The 16294-nt window shown below is 52.4% G+C and overlaps 1 protein-coding gene across 12 annotated transcripts in view; it reads right to left on the bottom strand.

Moving 5' to 3' along the window:
* Nucleotides 1–16294, bottom strand: part of EVI5L (ecotropic viral integration site 5 like) — a 58444-nt gene that overhangs the window by 16574 nt on the left and 25576 nt on the right. For 10 of the 12 annotated variants that reach the window (XM_059732380.1, XM_019479696.2, XM_059732375.1 and 7 more), the window contains 8 exons: nucleotides 14631–14855; nucleotides 10674–10748; nucleotides 8789–8914; nucleotides 8333–8476; nucleotides 6967–7056; nucleotides 5957–6054; nucleotides 5075–5135; nucleotides 4340–4393 (listed from right to left, as the gene is read on the bottom strand). In XM_059732380.1, the coding sequence (XP_059588363.1) occupies nucleotides 4340–4393; nucleotides 5075–5135; nucleotides 5957–6054; nucleotides 6967–7056; nucleotides 8333–8476; nucleotides 8789–8914; nucleotides 10674–10748; nucleotides 14631–14855 (873 nt within the window). Of the gene's footprint in view, nucleotides 1–3077; nucleotides 3111–4339; nucleotides 4394–5074; nucleotides 5136–5956; nucleotides 6055–6966; nucleotides 7057–8332; nucleotides 8477–8788; nucleotides 8915–10673; nucleotides 10749–14630; nucleotides 14856–16294 lie in introns of all 12 variants that reach the window. The other 2 variants (XM_019479693.2, XM_059732381.1) reach the window with 2 other exon arrangements.

Here is a 16294-nt window from a genome sequence, read left to right as displayed (position 1 = left end):
AATTCCCAAGATGTTCCCAATCCTCTCCCCTGGCTGTGGCCCAGCAAGATGGGACCCCAAGGGAGAACTTGACACCCACCTACCCTCCCTGGTGATAGAAAAGGGGGGTGGGGGGGCATCTGAAATCACTTAGGCCTGGGTGCTACAGCACCTGGCATCTGCTTTCCAGTCTAGGAATGGGAGCATCAGACAGCCATGGGCTGGGAAAAGGGATCCTGGCTTGTGGCCTCTGATATCCAAGGGAGGTTGTTCAGATCAAGGGGCTGTGTATCACGATGCTGGAGCTGGGTGAGGGGAGGGGGGAGGGTCCACGTATGTGATACTTAGGAAAAATCTGTTTGCAGGTGGCTCAAGGGACATGATCACACTCACCCTACCCACCCCACTACCTGCAAAAATGCCTTTGAGCAGCAGGGAGGTAGCACCAATGGGGAAACTGAGGCATGAGGGGGGCATTGTGCTTGAGATATGGGAAACCTGGGGGATCCTGCCTGCTCCTACACTGCCACATGTACTCCCAGCTGTACACATGCTTCCACAAGTGACTACTGATCACACCAGCCTGGGAACAGCGTCACCAAGGGGTCTGAATGCTTGGATTTTAGCCTCAGCGATAGGAGCCCTTGTCTGTTGGGAGTCAGAGCAAGGAGGGCAGGGAGGCAGACAGGACAGGGCAGGGAGCTGTTTGGGGACAGCTTGGCAGAGTGGTCAGGGCTGGGAGGAGCTGGTAATTAAGCTGAATTGGTGATGGTATTACTGGGCTGAAGCAGCCCCGAAGCCAGTGCTCTGGGGACAGATGCATTGGGGACTTCTGAAGGACAAATAGAGTGACACTGAGGTCCAGCCTGCAAGGAAGTAGTGTGCATGTGTAAATGGGGTGCACCCCCCCAAGGATCATGTACTCTATCCACATCCCACAGCCAGTGGGGAGCTCATTCCCTCCAAGCATGTACAGTACCTGGCATGAGGGGGTGTGTACTCTGTGTGCACCTAGCAAAACAGGGATCATGGGCTGCGTGTTCGCTCCACAATTGAAGCTGTCTACTTGGTGTGAATACACACGTGAGACTGGTGTCTACCATAACAGGTGGCACACACTGTGTGGGTCTTATATAGCAGGGTGGGGGTATTATATACTTTATATTCAGAATGGGAGAATACCATATTTTTCTACAAACATGTACTATTCCCCCCCCCACTCTGCGCATGACACCTGTCACTAGGAGACCCAGTTTTCTCCGCTCTGCCTTGGGATGACAAAATGTGGTTCCACTGATGACCTCTGAGCATTTCTTAAAAGGATGGGGTGGGGGGTTGTGAGGCAAAATTCTCCCCTTGTCAGCCTATGTAGGGCTGCTTCCATTTCAGAGATAATTGCATTTCTGGGTGGGCTGGCTATAGCTAGGGCTTTGGGATGACACCCATATGATGGAGCAGGGAATTTTCTTCTCAGGGTGGGTTTAGGGGGATCTGGGCAAGGTCTGGACTAGATAGCCACAAGCTTTTAATGACACAGCAGCAGCCTGGAACTTTCTTGTGCTCCCTGCATCAGCTTTAAGGCCTCAGCAGATCTCTTATATGTGCAGGGAGCAGGACGCTGCCTTTAATCAACTTTGCTTCGTATCATCAGGAAAGGAAACCAGTGAGGGAGGGGTTTTCCCCTGCCCTTAAACAGCTGCCACCCTGCTGCTGTGGCTATACTCCAATCACATATAGCTGAATGCAAGGAGGAAGGGGCCTCAGCTAAAGCAAGAGGGGAAAAAGGGGGGTAGGGGAAAGGGAATCTAAGCCTTCAGGTCAGAGCTATTTCCCTCTCCCTGAAGAGGCACAGGCCTGTGAAAGGGGGAATTCTGGGAACTGCAGGCAGTGGCAAGGGTCTTGTCTGGCTCCAAGGCTGGGTGTTTTTAATGCCTAGATGCAGCCATGCTACATGCATTCATGGCTTGAAGCTCTGGGCTCCCAGGTGCCAGGAGCTGGGTCTCCCATCTCAGGCTACTAACAGCCACTATGCCCTGCCCTGAGCAGGTGACCTGGCAGCTGCTGGCTGAGACAGGGGCTGGGCATGATGAGCAAGGTGGGTATTTCTCATCTCACTGAAATCCAACTGCAAGGGGAACTGTTTTTTGCAATGAGATGGAGCAAGGCAGGTCTCTGGCAGGCCAGGCACTTGGGGCCTGTGGTAACTGGGGAGGGAGTATAATAAGGCTCCCTTTTGCTGTATGGCCCTGCTCTGTGGCATGGAATTTGCTGTTCTCAGGGCTGCCATGCTCCCTGCACAGCTGTAGGCCTGTCCTTTCCTCCCTGCCTCTTAGTTCCTCCCTTCTGTATGCAAGGGGAGGATGGGGGCGGGGGGCATAACCGTTGCCTCTCAGGTCTGCCTCTGTACAGCCCCAAGCACAGACATCAGATGAGTTATACCTTAGGGACACAGCCTTTGCTGGGAAGCAGGTTAAGACTGGGCCCTAATTTCATGAGGCAAAGAGTTTTTTGTGGGAGGGCAGGGTAGGGGAGTGGTAGGTTTTCTTCTAACCTCTTTTAGTAGGTTAAATGCATGGCCCGTTTCAGTCTGGGCCCAGGGCAGGTAGGGGTGAGGCTTTCCATAAAGTGGGATGGATTTTCAGCCAGAAACCCAGGGCTAAATTATATATGCACCTTAGTAGCTGAGGCAGCTAGGACCACACCCAGCACTCTGTGGTTTCATCAGCATGTGCTTCTACAACTTCAGTAGCATCTCCTCTCAAAGACAATTCAAGTCTGGCTAGAAGACCAAGGCCCCAATCTCCAGCTAATCAATTTTGCTGGAGTCATGTCAATCTCACCAAGGAGAGAGATCTGATTTAGGGCAGTGGAGGCTCAGGTTCCCAGTTCTTTCTAACAAGCTCCTTCTCCCACCTGAGACCCCCTTAAGCCTGGATACAAAGGAGGGTTCCTTTGTGAGCCCTTGGCCCGGCAGCCTTGCCACGACCCCGCATGAAAGAGAAAAACCAGAGCGAGGGCCCAGCCTGGCTCGGGGGCAGTCTCTGGTTTCCAGGCTGGAATAGAGAAGAGGAGAGCGTGATGAGAAGGGTTTACAGTACCTGGATGAGTCTGTCTGCCAAGGCAGCACTCTCCTACGGCAGATCCAGGCAGGGAAGGAAAGACGGAGGAAAGAAAGAGAGAGAGAGAGAGAGAGAGAGAGAGAGAGAGAGCAATCACCAGAGTCACACAAGCGCCCCCGCTATGGCTCGAAGCACAGAACAGAGCAAGGTGGAAGCAGCAGGAGAACCCAGAGGAGCCCAGGGAGATGAGAGCACCCAAGAGACCTCTTCTACTCCACAGCAGGCAGGACCAGTGATCCAAATGTTGGGCAGGGGGAGGGAGAAGGGGCTAGGATCCATCCTTGGCTTGGATCCATGCAGCCTCTGCCATGACATAAGCAGCACAGTGAATCCCCCACCTGTAGCACAGGCTATCCTAGCTCTGCGTTCCCAGGGTGATGGAGGATCTCAGTGGTGACAGCTGGAGGGGGGATGTTGCTGAGGGGGGGCACATGGGCAGGGGGCTCAGTGCCCTTGATCTCTGGGCTGATAGCTGGAGAGTGCCTGGCCTCTAAGGCCCGATCAGTAGGGACCATGAACAAGTTGTGAACCTCAGTGGTTCAGTGCCTCCTAAGTGCCAGGGCATGGCTGCGCCAGGCACCTTGACCCCTTCGCGTCAGGGGAATAATGAGGGATCCTATTTTCTTTATAGAAATTCCACCACCCCACCTTAAACTTTATTTCGATCCAATTTAAAGGGCATCTACTACACGCACAGCAACCAAGTGAGCATGAGGCAGGTTTCGGCAAAGGCTGAGGCAGCCAAAAGGGGCTGCAGGTCCAGACAGTGGTAGATGCACACATAAAATCAACAATGTGGAAAGACAGAGAGATCAGGCGCTCTGCTTTGAGGACGGCCCCCCCAAGATGCCCTTGTATGTGGGAACTCAGGAATCTCCAGGACTGAGGCAGGCTGCTTAAAGGCTTTCAACCCCAGTTCAAGCAGTAGTCCGGGGACTGGGTGTTGGATGGCTGGAGACTGAAGCAACACTGCAATGGTCCCCTCCCAGACTCTGGCCAGGCCATACCATGCCTGAGCTTCCATTAGCCAACATGGTTGTCTTAGATAGACAGTGATGATGCTGGGTAGTGGGGGGTGGGGGGAGATGAGAGCTGCCAGGAGCAGGCTAGCAGTCGCCCTGATGGGGCTGGGTGCCAAGCGTGAGCTTGGAGAAGCGGCTGTGCAGGGCTTCGTTTTTGGCAGCCAGGCTAGTCTGGAAGCCCAGGAGGCGGACACGGACGCGGCCTGGCATGGCCCTCACCTTCTCTAGAGTCTCGATGCGCTGCTTCAGGAGACGGTTCTCAGTCCTGAGTCGCTGTGGGGAGGAAGGGCTAGTAGTAAGCTGGGGTGTGGGGGGCCAGGGGGTTTAAAACAGGGGTAAGGGTGGAGGTGATTTAAAAAAAGGACTAATTGCACAGCTGGGAGAGGATGGACAATACTTTCCTCAGGTCTGAGGAGAAAAAAAGGCAGGTGCAGCCTGAGGTTCAGTAGCAGAGAAGACTCCATGGACATGGACAGCTTGCTTATGGGATGGAGGGGAGCTGGGTGCTAGGAGGGAAGAGGTGTTACTGGGAGCTCCCAAAAGGCAGGAGAACAGGCAGCAAGTCAGCTGCAGTTCAGAACAGGACAAGTCTGCCCCCTACTGAACATGGGCTGATATCACAGCAAGCAACGAGCATGGAGCTGCCATGGTGGGCTGTGGATGTCCCACCAGATCTGTGGCAGGCTCCAAGAGGGATTCACATAGCACTTTTCACCCCCATACAGGGATCTGCATTCTGCATGTAGGCATCATACCATGCTTGTTTCTCAAGTGCAGCCACTACTGGGGTGAAGCACGGCAGCCATCTAATGGCACAAAAGTGAAGTGGCTGGAGGTTATCACTGCACCTGGGAGGCATTGGGGAATTCTCAGCCTCTTGGCACAAAGCTCACTGGGCTCCCTTCTGCTGCAGGGGCATGGAGAGAGGGTGAGAGGGGCGGAGACAGGACTCACCTTGATCTCAATCTGCTCCTCCATCTCTTTGTTCTTGATGGCTGCATACTCTTTCTCCAGCCTGTACAGACACAAGCCAGGTTGGGTTGGCTCTGATGCTCCCGCCCTCCCCTGCTGAGGCAGGGCCTGGTGCCAAGGTCCTGGCAGCTGCAGGTCTCACAGACTGCAGTCTCTAGGCCCAATGGGGTGGGTTCCTGACTCTGGATTAGGAGTCTCCTCCATGCCCTGATCCTCATATGACCCTTCCCTGGTACAAGAGGTTTGGAGCCTCCAGAAAGGAGCTAAAGAACCCTGGAATAGGCCCTGCCACTAGGTCTGGTCTCCCTATTTTCAGCTCTTTTCTCCTGAGCCAACTGCCCCAATGTGAGTCTGTCTGAAACAAATCTCCCCAGAGAGGAATGCAAGAAGCGAGAGCTTCCATGGCCAAAGCTAGGAGCTCTGGGCTGGGGCTGAAGCCACAATACACACACAGACACGCACATGCTGCCTTCGCCTGCCAGGATACCAGAGGCTGGGCTGCCCCATAGACACCCACCTGGCAGGGTATGATGTGAAAAAGCTTTTATGGCCTCCTGCCATTCCAGCAGCCTAGGCCCATGACACTCACTTATTTCACTGCAGGTGGGCTGGTGTGGGGTGGGAGGGAGAAGTCTCACTATCAGGGGCTGGGCTTGGCTTGGGATGGGGGCTAGGGAGGTCCCTGATGGGGACTTGGCTGCAGGGGCAAATGATGGTGGGGGCCAGGGGGTCTCTGTTGGAGAACTTTGCTCTGGAGGAGGGCAGGAATCCAGGTCTCTGTCAGGGACTTGGCTCAGGGTGGGAGGGACCGAGGGGGACCAGGAGGTCCCTGCACTGTGCTGGGGGCAGGGGGGAAACACTCACCTCTTCATCTTCTTGGGGTTGTACTTAACCTGGTAGGCCCGGAGGATGAGCTTGTCAGGGCAGCTGTCAAACTGGTGGGGAATCACCTTTTGGAAGTGCTGGGGGCACAGGAGCATAAGTTCAGCAATGTGGCTACTCAGGAGCCAGTGGACAGCAGCCCAGCCTCTCCCAACCCATCTTCCCCTTTGGCTCCCTGCCTCTCCCACCCTGCCTACCTCGTCTCTTCTGACTCACCTGAGGCCCTGAACAATGCCTAGGAACCTCTACTTTGCTAGCCAGGAGGTTTCAGAGTAGCTGTGGAATGAGGAACCTGCCCTGCTGAGCAAATACAGCCCAAACCTCCAGCACTGGCAGCAGGGGAAAGGTTGGAAGTGAGCGGGGGGGGTGCAGGCTGGAGTCAGCTGAAGCATGTCTAGGGATCTGGGAAATCCCCCATCCATTCAGGGTCTGGGGTCATGGATGGGCTCTCACCAACAAGGCAGCAGAGGCTGCACACAGCATTCAATGCTCCACACCTTGCCAAGAAGGGGAAAAATCAAAGCACCGGAAATGGAGCAACTCTGCAGCCCCCCTCCTCCCAGGCCAAGCTCAGCTCTGTGACAGCTGTGCTGTGGGTCTAACAGAGTAGGGAAGCTATGGTGGAAAGTGAGGTCCTCCCACCTGGACACTGTGGTGGGGCTTCAGAGCTGGGATCACATCACTTGCTGTACGCCTATGGTCTGGCTGGCAGCATTAACCCTTGGTGTGGCATTGCCAGGAGGTACCTTAGAAGGGGGCTGGATCAGAGCCCAAGAATGTGGGTGGGGCTACTGCATGTGGGCAGAGCCATGTCACCCCAATATAGCATCAGGACTCTCTGTGCTGATGCATAACATCTAAGACCAAACCCAGTTAGAGGGTAAACTGAGTATCTTCAGCCACTATTGGGTTAGAGGTCAGCCAACTAGGAAGCCCCCAGAAGGGTGGAGGGATGCCCCCCTGCCCCAGGTGTGATGTGGAGCTGTTCTGACCTGCGACATGCCTTCCATGTCCAGCTGGATGAGCTCTGCTTGGTTGAACTGCAACAGGGCCATGCCCACACGGAAGATGATCTCCAGCCCCTGTGGAGAAGCACCAGGGAAGGGTAGGCCTGGGTGTAGAAGCTCCCCAAACACTGGGATGTGGGGAAGGCAGGGGAGCCAAGAGCCTGCAACAAAGGCCCTTAACACAATGTTAGGGATTATTAAGAAGGGAACTGTGAAAAAAACACTGAAAGTATCAGGCCCCTTTATAAATCCACGGTGCATCCACATCTTGGAAAAATTGTGCCCAGTTCTGGTCCCTATACCTCCAAAAGTGTTTAGAACTAAATAAGGTCCAGAGAAGGGCAATAAGGATGATGAGTAGTATGGAGCATCTTCCATATTAACACAGACTAAACAGGCCTCTTCTGTGCAGAAGAGAGATGCTTGAAGGGGAATATAGGAAGGGTTTCATCATAAAATACTAAGTGGCGAAGAGAAAGTCAACAGGGATTTATTATCAAGTAGCTCTCACCAGGCAAGAACAAGGGGTCACAACATGAAACTAGGAGGCCATCAGTTTAAAACTAACAAGAGAAAGTTCTTTTTCCCCCCAGCGTGGAATTAGAGTGTGGAACTCTCTGCCCCCAGATGTGGTAGAAGCCGAGTTTAGCCAGATTCAAAAAGAGATTGGACGCTATCTAGGAGGACAAAGGCATCAGTAGCTACTGAGCATGGGAGTGAGGGGCACGGCCTCTGAATCAGAACTTCCTAGACCTTAAATACTGAAAGTTGCAAGTGGGAGAGGAACAGGGGAGAAACCCTAGTCAGATCCCATTCACTCTCCTTTCCAGCCTCTGCTCTTTGCCTTTGTGTGACACGAGACTGGGCAAAAAGGACCTAGGGTCTGATCCAGGAAATGCCAGTGGGCATGAGCTGCACAAGTTGACAATTAATTGCATAAAAAAGTCCTCTCCTGTTCATTTTAAACCTGTCTCCTGTTTGTTTCTGTGGGTGCCCCCAAGCTCTGGGATGTGGTGTAAAAGAGCTGCATGGATTGGATGAGGGATAAGGCATAAAGTCCCTACCTAGATGACTAGCATAATCTCAGCTCAGGACAGCACAAGGAATTCAGTAGAATCTCAGGGAAAGCCTGAGGCTTCTTGATTAGCTACTTTATCTGGAAAGCCCAGCCCTTACCTTCCATGGCAGCTTGGCTCCATCCAACAAAATCCGCAGTCAGGAGGAAAACTATGCTGGGATTTTTTTCCAGCTATTTATCCTGTCCCAGCTCAGTGCCCTTGGGGAGGTTTTGCATCTGGAGGCAGCTGTGGGCTGCCTCCCCCACAAATCCTGCCCCCTACACCTGCCTCACCTCGTACATGAAGATGTCGAAGACCCGGGTGGCCACAGGCAGCGGGAAGGTGGTGAGGAAGAGGGTGAGGAACCAAGACGAGGCGTACATGGAGGTGAGGAAGCTCTGGGAGCGGAAGTGAATGTTCAGTTCAGGCAGCTGCTCCTGTATAGGAGAGATGAGGGGGAGGAGGGCAAAGCAGGTGATTGATGCCTGCTGGCAAACACAGCCCATCAGGGTCCTGCTGGGTATCTCCAGGGCAGAGAAGGGAGCTCTGGACTAGTAGAGATTAGGCCCGGTCCTGCTCATGGCTCACAGAGCTCAGAGGCTCTGATTATCTCTGCTACCCCAAGGAGATCTGTAAAAGCCAGGATCCACCCCCAACCCAGATCCAGTTCCTTCTCACTTCTAGGCCAAGCTACTGGCCAAGTCCCGTGGGCTGAAGATGTTTTGAGTGAAGCTTGAACTGGTCTGTACCTGCAGCATGTACTCGAACTGATAGATGCAGAGCCCCAGCTCAGCCATGCTGGGCTTGAAGAGCTCCCGTAGCCGATACTCCTGCATCAGGCGCACGAACACGCAGAAGGCCTCTTCCTCAGGCATCTGGGGGTGGGTTGGAAAAAGACGTGGCTCTGTGTTCACCTCTCAGTGCAGCCCAGCAAGGAGCTGAACCTCCCCAGAATGAGGCCAGGATGTGGAATGCAGGTGAATATACTAGATTTACTCACGTTACGTGCCCCTAAATAATCTCTGTGCCTTGTTTTTTGTGGCAGTGAAAAAAAAAATCTCTTTCCTTGACGTGTTTTGGCAGGGAAAAATACAGTGTGTGTGTGTGTGTAACACACCAGCAGGTGCAGCGTGCATGCATGTGTGCAGGGAAAAAAATATGCAAGTGCAGTGCATGAACATGTGTGCACAGGGTAAGTACACAGGTAGGTGCAGCATGTGTGCATTTGCAGGGAAAACACAGGCAGGTGAAATGTGTGTGCGCATGCACGTGAGCAGGGAAAAAAGATGCAGGTACAACATGCATGTGTCTGTGCACATAAAACACACAGGGAGGTGCAGTGTGTGCAGGGAATATACACATGCAGGCACCCCAGCAGGGTGTGGGAGCCCGCCCCTGCCCTGATCCCATACACCCTGGATGTGAAGAAGCTGCTGCTGCCAATGGCAGAGGTGCCTGTGGCAACAGGGAAATGGGTGGGGGGCTAGCAAGTGGCTGGATGCAAGGCTGGCGGTAGCAGCCACGGACTTGCCAGGGCTGCTCCGCCCAGCTCTGCAGGGCCTCCCAAAGCACAGGACCTGGGGCAGTCACCCCGATTCACCTCCCCGCCCTGGGACAGCCCTGCAGGTGGAACATGCGTGCGTCTGTTCAAAAGTCACAGGGAGGTGCAGTGTACATATGTGTAGGGGCGGCACAAAGAACCTGTGGCTATTCTGTTAACCCCCTGCTCCAGATATGCAGGCACCACAAGATACCCACCTGGCTCAAGAGAAGGAAAAAGTGGGTCCAGGCAGTTGGGTTCAAGCAGCATCACTTGCCCGAATCAGCTGAAACCAAATTGCCAAGATCCACCCCTCAAGCTGGGTGGATCTTCAGCTGACTTGGCAGATGTCACTGACTCGATGGCTTCTTCAGGATCAGGCCCTCTGCTCCCCCCATTGACTCACTTAAAGGCACATGCCTCTCCCCTCTCCAATTTCCAGCAGTTAATTTTTAGAGGCAGAGAGGTGCACATCATATGTGGGGAAATATGGCATATGGGCACAGGCACGCTACTTCAGGCTGATCTGGAGAGGGGAGGAAAAAGCTCCCAGACTTCTTTCCTGCCTGTTCTTTATTGGCTTCAGGGTGTGAACCTAGGGCCAAAAAAACCCACCAGGGAAGAAACAAAGCTGTCAGAAACCTCCCACAAGGGTTTGGCCAGCTCCAAAGAGGGTCTGACTACTGCATTAAGCCCGTTGATTCACCTGTGAAGCATGAGAGACATTTTGAGCCACTGCTTGCCAGAACAAGCTACTCTACTTTAAAAGAAAATGCTTCAGAATTAGGTTAACAGGGCCATGAAGGCCATGCCCCAGTGCCCAGAAGCAGGAAGGCATCATTTTAATCTTACTGGAGAGCTTTTTGTGCATGTTGGCAGAACTAGGAAGGAGTCAACCAGGCTCCAGCTGGCTGGGCATGCACTGAAGAAGGTAGCTGACTCAGCCCCAGGCTGACAGTAGGCAGGGGGGCTCTGGTGAGCCATCAAACCAGTAGAACAAGGCCAAATTTCTGGAGGGTGTTAACAACCCTGTTAATTGCTCTGGGAAGTGCCTGGGGCTGGTGGCTGCTGTCTTGTGGTTGGATCACACCCACCTGCATTAACAGCAGTCCCACGATGAATGCACTGCCCTGACAGTAGCCGACCTCACGGTCCACCAGGGAGTAGGCCTGGAAGAGAGCCGGCAGCTGGCTGGGTGTCGGTCCCAGGGATACACATGTAGTCTCCTCTAAGGACCAGGAGGAAGGTAGGAACACCGAGTGGTTTGTAGCCAGAGGGGAACACGCAGGCCAGGGGCTTTTTTCAGGGCCAGGATTAGCTTGAGCATCTCTGCTCCATGAACATGTCGCAGCAAGGATCCCATCCAGGGCTGTCCAACTGGCAGCCCATTGGGGGATAACTTGCAGCTTCAAGTCCAAGTGCTGCTCCCTACACTGCTCTCTGGGATCCCCCTCTCCTCCAGCTTCTGTTTCCTTTCCCCTGGGGCCAGGGAGACCAGGCATGCAGGCACCTGTGAAGCATAGGGCTGGGAAGCTGTGGCCCTCAGGCATGCAGACATGGGACAGCTCTCATCTAGCCACTGCACCATCAGAAATGTGTCATAGATGATCACTTGCCCCACTGCCTTCAGGGATCATAGCATCTTTATTGCTACTGCTGCTGCACCTGGCAAACGGGGAAAAGCACACAGCAAAGCTGTTTGAACCCTCTTAAGCTCAGCCACACAATAGGACTGGGGTAGCACCTTGTTCAAGCTGCTGTGCAACCATGTAGGAGATGGGAAGGAGTCTGGCAGGTCCCCAGAGCACAGCTGCAGCATGAGAGCCTCTTCTGGAGGTGCCATTTCTCCATGCAACATAGTTGAAGCCCAAAGAAAACCCAGAGGGGAGGATGGGGCTAGGCTAATTCACCACCTTTATTCAAGATGATATGGGAGGGGTGGGGGTAGAAATTAAGAGAAAACTCATTCATTCCAGCCAGATGCATGGCACTGGGTTCCCTGAAGGCAGTGTTCCCAACCTTAGCAGACTCCAGGCCCCTCTTGGAAAATCCCAGCTCTTTGCTTTCACTTATTCTCCTGTAGTCAAGAAACACTAGAAGAAGCCTTCTGTTGCAAAGAACTCTGTGAGACCATGATAGGGCAAAAGGATTTTGATTCTATGGATTCCTATTGAGAATATCTGGGTTTCTCTTGTGAATCGTGTGTAGGTATCTGCACACCTGACAGTGCTAATATTTTGCGGCACCCCACAACACCCTTAAGAGGATCTCATGGACCCCAGTTGAGAAATCAGTGCACGAGGGAGATGGGCTTCTGTTCTCTCCTCAAGGCACATGCGAGACAGGTACTGAGAATGGGGCATCAGAAGGTTTCACCAAGCGAAGAAGCTATCTGCCAAACAGAGCAGCTCCGAGGCCCAGGCTCTTCCACCTCCCAACACTGTGATGTGTGGGGAGGAACGGCCATACTCTTCCCTGGCCGACCACCACTGTCTTTTCCTGTCAGTAGTGTGCTAGGGACAAAGGCCTGGTTCAGGGGGTCAGTCATGAGGTAGGGAAAAAAAAAATCATAGGCAGAAGAGCCATGTGGTATAAAAGCAAGGGGCTCTTCAAGTCAGGCTGACTAGTCCCCAGCAAGGTGGATACTTCTTCATATTTGCCTGCCAGTACCACAGATTCTCTTCCCCTGATCTCACACCCAGCTGTGTTCTCTCTGCTTATAACCTCGTCCTTAGGAGTAAAGGTCTCGAGTTCAGTTTGATGCAACAGCAGTCTTGGGTGCCCGACTAGAATCCAGCTTGCCTATGAGAAGAATGGACCCTACAGGACTGGGATGGGATGTCACACACATCAGTGCATCCAGCCTGTCCCAGTGAGTCTCTGGGCTCAAAGCAGTCAGGAGTACATTACCAGCCTCAGTCTGGAAGCACCATCACAAGCAGCCCTGGCTGGGAGCCTTGGAGTGGGTTCCCCAAGGGCCCTCAGAACAGGGCAGGATGCAGCCAGGAGACGCTGGTCTTGTGGCTGCCAGGGTAAGACTAGACTCGGCTCCCAAATGGGGCATTTCATAAGTGCTTTGGAAGCCTTGGACTTGCAAAGGCTGCAGATCCCAGAGGAGCAGCCAGGCTTTCATCCATTACCACCTTACTTTGCTCCATTTCCAGGGAAAGCAGGAGAACTTTAGAGCCCGCGTACAGCCTGCTCGCTGCCATTTGTGAAGCAGGACATCAGAGAACAGCATAGACATCTGGGCTGCGGCAGAGGTCCAGAGATTATAATGAGACATATATTCAAGGGAAATTGCTTCTTGCGCCTTAATTGTTTCATGGGTTCTGTCTTCTGGAGCTTGTATTTTCTTGTTTGAATTTCCCTTTCAGGCTAGGACTTATCAGGTAAAAGCATTTGATCCGGAGGGGTGGGCAGGCTGCAGGTCTCTGCATCAAAAAGGTGTTGCGTGTTTGACATCAGCACTAAGAAGACTGGGTAGGAATGGGCCTTGCTTAAAGAATCTCTCCACTCCTGGCAACTGGCAACTACAGTGCAAAAAGGTGGATTCTAGTTGGCCTCATAAGCCATCACTAGGGAACAGAAAAGGTGAAAAAGAGCAGGAGTTTTCAGCCCCCTGCCCAGGCCTTGCTGGAAGTAGAAGGGTCAGGTTTGATTCTGTTAAACCAACATCAAGTGACTACAAGAGTGGTGGGGCAGGGACATGAACAAAGATGCACGATTAACCTCTCAGCCTGCTGAGACAAGAGATCTTGGTTTCCAAAGTTTTTGATGCCCAGAAAGAAACTGCTTATGTTGGGGAGTCCTGGACACCCCTCACCCTTTGCTGCTGTGCTGGGTGTCACTACATTCTTCCTCCCAGACACTGATTCCAGAAGCAATTCAGTCTGAAATCACAACCATTAGTATGTGAGATGAGGAGGATGGTGAGGGACTGTTTCAAGAGAGCCGAGATGCATAGGCTGGTTCATAAGGCAGCTCCAGGAAAGAACAAGGGTCACAGGTTATGACTCAGTTTTCCTGCTCTCTACTTCACTGGCCAAGAGATTGTTATATCTCAGAGAAATGGGTGAGAATACAGACATTTGAATCTGTAAAAGCTCCAAAAGGCAGAGGGATAGGAGTCTGGAACTTGCTTCAAACCATGAAGACAGATTATGGAGGGGCCTAAGATCTCACCACCCACTAGTGAGTATGCCTGTATATTCTCTGCTGTACTGTACATAGTTGCTTTTGGCCATGTTGCTCAATTACTAATATCCCAATAAAATAGTGTATCACTAGGAGGAACTTGCTTTGGCTTCTCTTGCACTTCTCTGGTTAAAATAACAGCCTCCAGCACCATCCTAGGTGTAAGAGACTCTCCTCCCCTTTCCACAATGCTTTGCAGAAGGGTTCTACAAGCTAACAGCTCCCTTTCCCCCTCCACAAATGTGTGAGTTCATGCCCTAACCAGAGGCAGGCACAACTTCTCCAAAGCCTCCTTCCTGGTAAGCTGAGCCACCAACCTGGCTTGCTTTTAACATTCCTGTTGCTCTAGGTGTCCTCTGTCACAGACTCATCAATCAAACCAGCTAATGAGCCCCACAGAGCTACCATTGAGTCATCCTTCCTGCCTAACCACATTTCAGAAGGCAGCAGAATGCACAATGACACCATTGCTGCTCATAGGCAAAGGTCTCAGGCCAGGCCACTGATTCTCAGCTAGGGTGAAGTAGCACCCTCAGGTGCTGCAAGATCCTTTTAAAAGTACTGCACAATATGAACAGTGTTAGGTGTGCAAACACCTATCAAGATTCACAAGATAAATCCAGAGATTTCTGATAGGAATCCAGAGTGTCACTAATCTGCTGTGGTTTGAGTTCTTTGTAACAGAAGAACTGCTCTAGGATTTTTCTGTAGCCAAGAAATGAGAAAAGGCAAAGAGCTGGTATTTTCTGAGCCTCCCCCCTGGTAAGACAAATAAGGGGCAGGCCCTTGAGGCTAATGAGATTAAGAACCACTGGGCTAGAGGATGACTCCATGGTGGACACTCCTTCTCTTACCTTCATGACATTGAAGAGGACCTCCTGACCCAAGCTGTCCTGCCCCTTGAAGAACTCATGCTCAGGGTAGGTGCGGGCAATGTCCCTCCGAATAAGCTTCTCACAAGGCGAAGACATCTTTAGCAGCTCCGAGTATTGGTTCTTAACTGGCATGTCTGTGGCGCTGCAAAGGAGCTGCCACACGATGGCACGGAAGTGGTGCGGGATTCCTTTTCGAATCAGCTCCTGGGGAGAAGCAAAAAAGTCAGACCACAGAAAGCCAGCAGGAGAGAAAGGTCTCAGGGCCTGGAGGGTTATGCGGCCCAATATGGTGCTAGATGACTAACAGCTGATGTTCTGCATGTGAACAGGGCTGCCATAAAGAGGGAGAACACCTCTCCTCTCTTGCTGCAGATAATAGGACATGGACAAATGGCTTAAAGTTACAGCAAAGTCAGTTTAGATTGGATAATCAGCAAAAATTTCACTGTTAGAACAGTGAGGCAGTGGAATAGATGCCCAGGGGAGTTATGGACTCTCCACCACCGGAGGTGCTCAAGAACAGGTTGGACAGCCACTGGTTGGGGACAATCTAGGTTTCTGGGCTTTACTTGAGTATAGTTTGCTAGTTGCCCCTCTACCCCTTTCTGCTACATGCATCAAAGGTGCTTTTAAGCCTTTCTCAGGGGAACTGAGTGTTGGCTGCAGCCAAGGCTGGGGATGGCAACTAGGCTGTGCCAGTGCTCCTGCTGGGACTCAAACCCAGAGGGTCCTGCTGCTCTGCTCAGGGTCAGACTGGTGTCAGATTTGGCATCAGGAAGGAACTTTACCCTCTGGTCAGATTGGTACAGACTGGGGGGTGGGGGTACCTTCTTATGTAGCAGGGGACATGGCCCTTTACCTGGGATCTCTTGAGCATTTATTAACAATCTTTTTATAGCCACAGGACATTGGCTGCTGTGGTTCCCCTGCTTTCCCTGGGGCAGGTTCAGGTTTGATATCTAGTGTTGTGTCAAGGTTCACAGTAGTTTTGCTTAGAGGTTGGACAATGGATTTGTCTGGGGTGGGTTAGACAAGAGCTGATCCTGCCTCAGGCAGGGAGTTGGACTAGATGACCCCTGGAGGTCCCTTCCAGCCCCACTTCTCTAAGACTCTATGATCATACTAAAGCCAAGCTGGAAGGGACTTCCTGAGGTCACATTTAGCTCAGCCTCCTGGCTCATAGCAATATCAACCCTGACTAAATCAGCCCAGCTCAGTGTCTGTCCAACCTGCTCTTGAACATTTCCAGGGATGGAAATTCCACCATTTCTCTGGATAACCTGTTCCAATGCTTGACTACTATCCTTAGCCAGGAAGTTACTCCTCACCTCGAGCCTCATTTCCCCCCTGATGCATCTTGAGGGCATTACTCCTTGCCCTGTCCCCTATGGCCATAGAGGGAAGTATAAAGAGGTTGGCGGTTACAACCCTCTTTCAGGTATTTGAAACCCATTATCAAATCCTTCCTGCCTCAGCCTTCTCTTCTCCAGACTAAATAAAACCCAGGGGGCTGTTAGCTCTTTTGCAACAAGAGCAAACTATTGGCTCATGTTCAGCATATGGTCCCTTGTCACCCCCAGGTTCTTCTCTGCAGTGCTGCAACCCAGCCAGTGATTCCCCAGGATGGATTTGCACATGCAATT

The sequence above is a fragment of the Alligator mississippiensis genome, chromosome 8 (genome assembly GCF_030867095.1).
Source record: "Alligator mississippiensis isolate rAllMis1 chromosome 8, rAllMis1, whole genome shotgun sequence".
In the NCBI taxonomy this organism is placed as follows: domain Eukaryota; kingdom Metazoa; phylum Chordata; order Crocodylia; family Alligatoridae; genus Alligator; species Alligator mississippiensis.
The sequence above is the reverse complement of the archived record's forward strand: the minus strand, read 5'-3'. Positions and strand labels throughout refer to the sequence as shown.